We start from the raw sequence: 9,879 nt of genomic DNA on the forward strand, positions 1-9,879 counted from the left end.
TTGCCCTGCTATTCACATATATGTAACGCTCAGTTCCTGTGTTGCTTTACTCATTTTTCATCATCCCATGATTTTTTAAATAATTTTTTTCACTAAAGAAGAATAAAACCTCCTCAAATTCCCTCTTTAAAAAAAAAATGCATGCATTACTTTAAGATAGCAAAAAAGAAAAGCAGACCGTAAAACCAAATCAAATCAAACAATCCTGGCAGCTGCAGCAATGTGGCACTAGCAAAGATAGAACAGGGCAAAAAGATCACGGCTTCTTTGTTAATACTGCTTTTACCAATTTTCTGTTCAGGTTTCTTGCTTGATGACATCCTCTTTCAGAAATATGCACGCTTCCATACAAAACACTGGGAAGACAAATAAGGACCCCCTCTGAAGCTACCACATGGTCTAGTCAGTCTCTTCTCCCCAGAAATAACTCTTCAGTTCTTACCATCACACAAACCCACAGCCATAGTCATATCTTCACTTCCTTGCTTGCCTCCACCCACGACTCTAGACACCTGGTAGGATCCCGGCATTTTCTTCCTCAACAGGTTTTCTAAAACCCATCGTTTGCTCTCCAGACCCACACCCGAACTCACCTCCTGCACTGTAACATCGTTTTCTTTGCTCCCATTGTAAATCTGAGACTGATCCCCTTCCAATTTTTCTAAATTTTGATCTCCCTTTTAGTATGCCACACCCTTCCTTGAAACCAAATTACCGATTTTAAGCAAGCTGCAGTATTTCAGTTAACAATCCTTTAAAATACTGACACTATATTGTGCTTTATAGTTTCCATATTTATTTCAATTATACAATTTCTCTAAACAAGTAAAATATCTTTTAAGACATCTGTCAAGTCAATACCGTTTAAGAGACACACAAATTATTAGGGAAGTAGCTGTATAAATGTTTCTGAGTTTCTGAAACAAAGCATGAGTAATTTTTACAATGCTGAACACCACACTTAGTCAGTCCTAAAATCAGCCCCCACTGAAATCAGTGTCAATAAGAAGGGGTTCTTTAAAACTGTTTTCTAAATTTCTTTTGTTTGTTCTGAATTCATCCTCTACACAGAATTTGTACTTAGTCAGAAGTGCAGTCTGGAGTGCAAAACATGCAATGGAAATTTTCTGACAAAAGGTCTGAAAAGTGAATCAAGAAATGGAAATATTTCTAAAAGAAGAGTTACATCACCGCTGTAGCAATAAATCAAATGTAATTAATGAAAACTTTCTCCACCTTGAAAAGTCACACACACTACAGACACTCTTCAGCATCCTCCCTGAAGTTGCCTTTAGGAAGATTGTAACCACATGAAATCCTATTAGAAGGTGATGAACTCCTACATTGTGGCTCTTCCGGCAGGCTTCTACATAACAAAAATGCAATGAAGTTCCATACAACTTTTTCCCCCTTATTATGCAAAATCCTTACCAAATTCAATAGTGTGACATCGTTCAAAATCCTGACTAACAATGGCACACAGGAGGTCAAGAGATGTCGTCTTTGTTTTAGTTTCACGTGCTTTTCAGTCTATTAATGTTAAAAGAAAAAGAACCTCCGTAGAACGAGCGATAAAGATCAAACCTAACTAAACAATGGGAAGGAAATTCAGAGTTAAAGCTGGTACTTAGCTCTTAGCGCAACCATTGTGCCCAGGCAGGGCGCAGCAGAACCATCCTGCGGGTCAGACAATACCCAGGAATAGCAAGGTGCGGTAAGAAGCCTCAGCTCCCCACTTCCCCTGCTTTTCTTGGTTTAAGTTCGGGCCACGGACATCGTTTTAACGCCCTTAGCTGTATTTCTTGGGAGCCCCGACTCCTTTGTGCTGCGGGTTGCGAGTGGAATGCAGCATGCGGCACACGTTCCACTCACAACCAGGAGGACAAAGGATTCAGTGATCAGGGTGGGGAGGGGGGGGCAATTAGTCCCAATTAGGCCTATTTCGCAGCTGAGTGTAAGGGCTGGGGGAAGGGAGCTTAAATTTTAAAGCAATGGGTCCCTCAGGCGTGTTAAAGAGAGCAGTGGAGTGACGAGTTTCAGAAAATGTACCCTATTAGTCATCGTTGGGGCAAGTTTCACGAAGTCGGTGGCACTGCACCTCAGGGAGAAAGAGTTATCGCCAGGAGATGATGGAGCAGTGTTTCTCAAACTGCCACGTAAGAAATTTGATAACCATTTTGCCCATTAGCTAATGTGACCAACCAATTTTTCCAGTTTTCAAGCCACTCCTTCAGCAGCAGCGCTGGGTTTCAAGGCACACGCAGACGCACACGCAGAGACACGCAGGCAAGGCCAGGAATACTCACATATGCACGTGCGGAGGCTGGAACCTGCTCTGATTGATGTTGTAGTGCGTAAACGCCTGCGTTGGGTTGGAGCTGTATTCATCCACCGTTATGGTAACTTTGCCTTGTGAAGGAATTCCATGAGCCATCCTTCCTCCTTATGGACATGAGCAGCTCACAACTTCCCAAGGCCAGGAGCGGGGTAGGGCATTGTGTTCCAGGCGGCTCCTGGCTCCAAGCAGCTCCTCATCAACTCCACGGACCTCTGCCAAGAGAGAAAGACAGCACATGCTGCTATAAACCCAAAGGAGATGTAAACATACGCAGACATATTACTCTATCCTCTCCTGATTTCTATTCAAAGATCTTTTTCTATATTTTTGATGTACCCATCACCCAACTCTTCCAGCATTACTAGCCACAATTTTTTTTTTAATTACCTCATCATTTAACTCCATCATTATTAAATACAGCCAAAGGATGAATGCTTAAAATAAGGCTTTATCTTTGGGGGAAAAAAAGGAAAAAAAAAAAAAGTCTGTGTTGAAAGCTCCAGTCAAATACTCCACATTTACTATTCTTTATTTTAAATAACATCTTGTGCTAACTGCAACCATGAAAATTAACAAGTGGACCCAGTTTCCTGAAGGACAAATGGCTTTCCACAAATACGCACACTTGTTTTCAAGGCCCTGTTTCAGCTTTACAAAATAAGTTACATCCAAGAGACTTATGAGAAGCTGATGCAAAGAAAAGAATTTACAATTGCATAGCAAAAGGTACACCCAAACACCTTTGAATCAAAGTATTTATCTGTCCGGAGAAAGGCTAGTAGCTAGACGTTAACAAAATATCCACGTTACAGTGCACTAGCTATGAAACTGGTTTGGATTCATCACCAGACAGTAATGATTTATCTGACAGATTTAAGTGCGATTTTATGCATAAATATTTCTGCAGAAGATGAAAGAAATATGCTCTTTCCTCTCTATGCATCCCTATCTTTCACTTCTTCAAAGTGCTCTTAAACGTATTTTGCATTAAGACCGGAATAATTCTATAACATGAGCATAAGCCCAATAGCCAGAAACTTCCCAAAGCTGATCTCTGTTGAGTTCCCTGCACAGAATCTGGGCTTCAATTTCTTCAATCAATAAACTGAGGATACCTCAGCTGCCTTCCTTTCAGAGGGACTTTGTGAAAATTGATCAGCTGATGTTCGAAGAATACTTTCAAGATGAGCAACTCTGAAAAGCCCTGTTTGAGGGAGATGCTCAGCTGGGGCACGCTATCCTAGCTGCAAGGACTTACATGAAATCATGACACTTCGCATCAGTTGATCCCCCCCTTTAATTGCTACACACAATAGTGGATTTGTCATATCTGGTGTGTAATTTACAAAAGTAAATCAGTGCTTACTGGGAAGACAAAGAGATAGGAAAGAGAAGAGAGTGACTTGAGCCCTGGGCATCAAACTAAGCAGTATTTTTTCAATGTGATATTCCTGAACTTCTCTTCGCTCCCAGATAGAAATGTGTTTGCCATGTGTAACGTTAAACATTTGGAATCTTTGATTTGTATTCAAAATATATTTTTAATACAAAGACTAATTTCCAGTTTGGCATGAAGCACGATAAAAATGCCCTGCAAATGGCAGATGGCCTGCTATAGGCCATTTATTTTACTATTTTACAACCTCAGGCCTATGTAGGCTTCCATATGTTAGTTGGGTTAAGACATTCTGCAACCCTCATTCCAGTAATTGGGTTCTATCCTTCATCTTCTTTAGCATTGGAGAAAAAAAAAAAAAAAGATGAAGATGAAACTAAACCATAAAGTTCCTGTTTAAAAACTGAGTTACTAGCGAGACAGGACATCTCCGTAACTAAGGTTATGGTCTGGTCTTTGCACTAACCCCCTCCCATAAGAATAAGGGCAATAGTTTCAGGAGTAAAAATCAGCAAGGTGAGCTTTACTAAACCAAATCTTTGCTGTGTTAGAGGTGATGCAAGATGCACGGCAACAACTGCTCACGAATCATAATGTAGTGGTTCTCACACCAAGTTTGCAGCTGTTTCCTTAATTTCCCTTACAATTATATTTTAGTGTTATTTTGCATAACAGTAAAACACAACACCTGCTTCAAATTGCAGTCCTGTTCCAAGTACTGTAATTCTTTTGAGATACGAACTACGAAGAGCATGCAACACAGAGCAGCATAATTGCCCTGCACTGAAAAGTAAATACAAATGAAAACATCTTCCTGTTAGAGAAATGACTGTCATTAACAAGAATGCTAGCCATCAAAGCGCCCAGGGAAAAAACCTAAGTTTGTCTTTTACACAGCAAGAACTTCAGCGTCTGCATAAATTAAGAAGTAGTGTGAAAATTACATGTCTAATGTCATTTTTTCGCAATTAAAAGCTACAATATAAACCAACACGTTAAACCAACAGTAAAAATAAGCTTGGGCTTTCAGAAAAGCTAAATCACACCATTTTCAGTAATCTAGCATAAGAAAGGTCAAAACATTAAATTTCATAGTACAGTTCACTCATAGAAAAAAACCCCAATTTGCTCATGAGAGTGAATTAAACAGAAAGATAGTAAGCATTTTTTACAAGGTTTATAACAATCCACATTACAGAAAGAAATTACAACTAACTAGCATAAAACAAATGATAAGAGGATACTTGAATAGCTGTATTAAATACTTTAAAGATGACTTCCAGTAAGATTATAAGTACATAAGCTGCAATTGCTTCCCATTGTTCCAATCTTTAATCTTAAGAATAAATCTCTATACTTAAATTAAGACAAAGCCGAACAAAGCAGCCTTTTAAAATGATATTCAACAACAATTGCCAGACTGGAAAAAAAGTAAAATTTGAAGCTGGCTTCTGTGTCAATTCTCTGATTTCCATTTAGTGCTCCACAGAGTACTACAGCTCACCTACCAGAAGTATCTAATTATTACCTTTACTGTGAGCTTCCCTGAAGAAAATATCAAAAAGGAGCTGAACACTTCAAAACTTTAAAAACACTTACTTTAGGCCCAAGATAAAAAAAAAAAATTAAAAAGGCTACTTTCAATCACTAGCGGTCTTCTTTCTCCAACTGCAATCACTCTTTGAAGATTACATCTAGGAGATGAGTACAAAAGAATGAAAGTTGCATTATTTTTCACATCTGTCAAGTAAAACAATGTGCGTCTTCCACGCCTTATGTAGCGGTTTTAAGTAAGAATGACTACATTAAAAGCCTAAATGAAGATGGTTTTGCACGTTGCGTTTTCCCAAACGTAGCTGTTATCCTGGGAGCAACAATCCTTTTCCCGCGTGGATCCGCACCGCCAGGGAGGCAGGAGATGCGCTATTGTATACATCTGCTCAGCTTTACAGCTACAAACCGGCACTTTTTCATAAAAGGGCTGACACAAACTTAGGCGCAGCTCATTTTAAATCAGTATACAACCGCAGTGTCAAAAAACTATCACAAAATACGCACGGATCGGGAATTTTAAACCGTAATGTTACATTTCAGGGGGAGCTACGCACGGAAGCTCTACGTATGCACCTGCACATCCAGGCAGGCGAAGAACGCATTTCCCCCAGATAAAATATTCACGCCTTCCTCATCCGAACGGCAGAAATTTGCCTTCTGCCTGGGCTCGGGCTGTAAAGAAAATTGTGAGCGGCAGGAGACGGAAAGGGTTAATTCCGGGTCAACACCTTCTGCTGATACATCCACTATCCCGACGCTGTTACAGCAACAAAACACGTTACACCCGCCCGGAGCGCGGGCACTGGCCGCTGCAACACCCCCCCCGAAAGACGGCGGCCCCCCCCGCACCCCCAGTTTCTCACCCCGCGCCTGGGGATCATTTAGCAACTGCCCCAACAGCCCCCCCGATGCTGCGCTGCAGCTTGCGGGCAACTCCGGGCTCCAGCCTACCCACCGAGTCCAAGGCGGAGGCACCCGGGGGGGGGGGGGGGGGGGCCGGACCCCGACTCCCCCCCTGCTTCCCCCGCCGCCGCCCCCCGGTACCTGGGCTCCCGGCCGCTCCCCACCGCCGGCTCCCGGGCCGCCCCGCCCGCGGCCCCGCGGGGCGCCGGGCTCGCCCCCCCGGTGATTGATGGCTCTGGGTGGCCAATGGCTCCGGCGCGGCCCCGTCCCGGCGTGTGCCGCAGCCCCCGCCCCGCGCCCCCTGCCCTGCCCGGCCCCCCCGGCCGCTCCCCCCGAGGGGGCATTTCTGCAATCGTTGTGCGATCGCTGCCGCGGCGCGCAAAGTTCGCATCACCCCCCCCGGCTGCCACGGAACCGAAATTATTGGGGGGGGGGGGGGGGATGCTCGGGGGAGGGATGCAATAAACTCCGCTGCGAGCCGCGGGGGGGATGCCGCTGCTTTTTATTCCGGCAGCGCCAACCGCGCCGTCCCCCGCACCTCGCCCCCACCCCCGGAAGGTTTCCAAGTGCTTGAGGCCTCCGGGATCAGGGTTTCAAAGCGGGTTCTCCCGCCGGCGAAAGGCAGAGGGGAAACTCCCCCGGCGAACGGCACAGCAACCCGCGTTACCCTCCTTACTTTTGCGGCGTGTTCCGCGCCGCCCCCCCCCCCCCCCCCGGGTCCCTCCGCGCCGGCAGCCCCGTCCCCCGCCGGCTGCTCGGCGCTGCGCCCGCCGGCGCTGCCGCCCGCCCGCTGGCCCCAGCCAGCACAATGCTCCCCGGCCTACCCTCCCGGCCCCGCCGCGGCGCCCCCCGCCCCGACCCCGAGCCCGGAGCCGGCACACCGCCTCCCGCCCCCAGGCCACTTCCAGCACTGCAACCGCCCCCCCGGCCAAGGAGCAAGGCGGCGGCGGCGGAGGGCAGCGGGGGCACGGCCTGGGGGAGAAGGGCAGGGCAGGCTCGCTCAGCGCCGCCGAAAAAGCCGCCTCGGCTGCGGGGAAGCGCCGCGCCGCCGCGCCGACCCGACCCGACCCAGCGGGCTCGGGGCGGTCGCGCCGGCGGAGGCAGGGAGAGCAGGCGGCCAGTTTTATCCTTATTATTGTTTGCAGAAGGCTGGCCCCGCCGCCGCCGCCGCCGGAGCTCCTGCCCGCGCCCCCCCCCCCGCTCTCGTCCATGACACGGCACCTCTAACCCGCCGCTTTGTGCGCCGCTGCCCCCCGCCGGGCCCCCCCCCGCCCCGGCGCGCAGACACCGACCCGGGGCCGCTCACCTTCCCTCCGCCGGCTGCCGCTGCGGGCGGGTCGGGGATGCCTTCAGCGCGGGCAGCGGGGCCGCTCCATGGGGCTGCGGGGGCGCGGCCGGGGCAGAGCCTGCGCCCGACCCCGCGGCGGTGCCCGGCGGCGGCCTGGGTCCGGGTGCGGGTCCGGGGCGGCGGCGAGGGCGGGCGCGGTGCAGTGAGCGGGACTGCCACTGGGGTCAGGGAGCAGGCACCAGGAAACACGGCGGCCACGGAGCGCTGCTCGCACACACACACACGCACAGCTCCTCCCGCTGCCTCGCACTTCACCCCCCCGGGCAGGGAGGGAGGGAGGAATCGCTGCTGCATTTCCCAAGTGCGGCACAGCCTCCCCCCGCCGAGCCGGCAGGAGCAGCGGCTCTGCCGCCCAGCCGGGGTCAGGGGGGTGCCGGCTGCCACAGCCCCGGGGGAGCGGGGCGGGCAGTGCCGGGACCCCCCCCCCCCGCCGCGGGGCAGCGCCCGGGAGGCCGCGGCGGGCGCCCGGCTCGCACCCCTTACACGCAGCCGGCCCGGCACCACGCATCGCTGCTCGGCTCTTCCTCTGCCTAAACAAATAATAAAATAAATAAATAACCACAATTAAAAAAAAAAAAATTCTCGAAACATGTTTTCACGTCTCCCGCACCTTTCGTCATTAGGTATTAATGCAGTGCTGTGCTCCTCCTGTAGATAACCTCACCTCCGCAACCAGAAAAAAAAGAAAAAGAAGAAGAAAAAAAAAAAGAAAACCACTACTGTCGGGTTACCCTTTGAGGCTGAACATTGTCTCAGGGTAATTGGGGCTTTTCTATGGAGAGGTAGAATCAGGGAGGTTGCTGTTGTCTTTTTTTTTTTTTTTCAAAATCCACAGCAATTGTGTCAACAGCCACAACAGTAACAAAGTAAAGATTAGACGTGTGTGTTCTTTTACTTTCAAGACAGCAAACGGAAGGGGGGGACTTCCACAGTCATACACTTACAGTGGGGAGAAAAAAAAATGAAGAAAAAAAGAGAAGAAAGTTGAAAAATTCCAAAGGGTTTGGAATAATGGAGCTGACAGAAAATAAAAGCTCCTAACAGGCCTCTCAGAGTAAGTAGTGTCCTACATATTTTAAATAAGTGATTTTGACTCTGGCCAACCTTCGGCTATGCACGGCAACTAGGCAGGTTTTTCTTTGTTGTTGAAAACAATAAGAAGGGTCCCCAGTATTGCCAGACAGAAATCCCCTGGGATGGATTGTCCTGTTTAGAAGCATGGCAAATCAAGAAAAATCAACCTGAAAAAAGATTAAATGGCAAAGTTTTTTCCAAATTTTACATTAGACCTTTCAGTCTGATTTTTTTACTGTTGTCATTTTCCCTTTTAACAGAAGTAAGGACTGTGAACCACCAAAGGAAAATTCCTGTTTCGGACAAAGTGGCCCGCAGATGAGTCGCCCTCCTCACCAACTCAAAGCAACATTTCCAGGGAAACTTTGCCTGGAATGGAGTCTGAGCTCATAGTGTCACAAATATTTTTAGCTGACTTACTCTGACATTGCTGTGAAATAAGCAATCCAGCATTCAGCCCACTTACCCCACTTCTGTCCCTGAACTAGCCCTCATGTGAGAACAGGGAATCCCAGCCAGGAAAGCGATCCAGTTAGCACCGGGGAAAAGCAGTCTGTTTTGGTGTGGGTCAGTCTCCCCATTCGATCCGCTTCATAAGTGCACAGATGCTTCTGCTGGAACAAGGCAGTGAGTGAGATGAGCAACTGGGACACAAAGACAACAGGATAGCTTCATTGGTACCACTGCCAGCTTCAATATAAAAGCACGGGGGAAGGGGAGGGAGGTGAGGAGGAATGGGTTTGATCCTGAATCTGCTGCATCCCTTCTCTGCAGTTGCAGCAGGACTTCTCCTGTATTTGTGTCCTTACACATCTAGAGCCCCCTGCACTACAAAAAATGAGCTTCTAGCACAGGAGGAGAAACAGGCTAGAATGCTGGGTAGGTGACTGGACTGGGAATTAGGAAGCTCAGAGACCTTCTCTCTGATACCTTGTACGGTGAGAGACAAATCAGGCATTACCCCAGTGTCTCAGTGCCCTAGCACTGAAATAACCATTTACCTAATTCACTAGTCCTTATATAAAGTAAGGTATGTGGCCTGAAAGTTAGCGGTGCTTGGGTTTTGCTCTCATGAATCCAGAGTGGGACCTGATTCTAAGGTCACATCTTTTTCACAATACTAAACGTTCAGCAGCAACACCGAGCTGTAATATAGTCATCAGGAGCACTGTTTTTAATATGTGACTTGACAAACTCTGAAATGTTTTCTGTCTAGAGCACATAACAGAAATCTCCCTTTTTACAAACTACTTGTTTTCTGTTTCC

General features: G+C 47.9%; 1 protein-coding gene across 1 annotated transcript in view; it reads right to left on the reverse strand.

The window, feature by feature from the left end:
* MPPED2 (metallophosphoesterase domain containing 2) overlaps positions 1–7,543 on the reverse strand; it is a 109,164-nt gene extending 101,621 nt beyond the window's left edge. The window contains exons 1-2 of the mRNA XM_059825951.1: positions 7,498–7,543; positions 2,307–2,550 (exon numbers count right to left, since the gene is read on the reverse strand). Coding sequence (XP_059681934.1) covers positions 2,307–2,434 — 128 coding nt within the window. The 5' untranslated portion in view covers positions 2,435–2,550; positions 7,498–7,543. The remainder of the gene's footprint in view (positions 1–2,306; positions 2,551–7,497) is intronic.
* Between the last annotated feature and the right edge of the window lie 2,336 nt (positions 7,544–9,879).

This window comes from Gavia stellata, chromosome 17 (genome assembly GCF_030936135.1).
Source record: "Gavia stellata isolate bGavSte3 chromosome 17, bGavSte3.hap2, whole genome shotgun sequence".
NCBI lineage: Eukaryota > Metazoa > Chordata > Aves > Gaviiformes > Gaviidae > Gavia > Gavia stellata.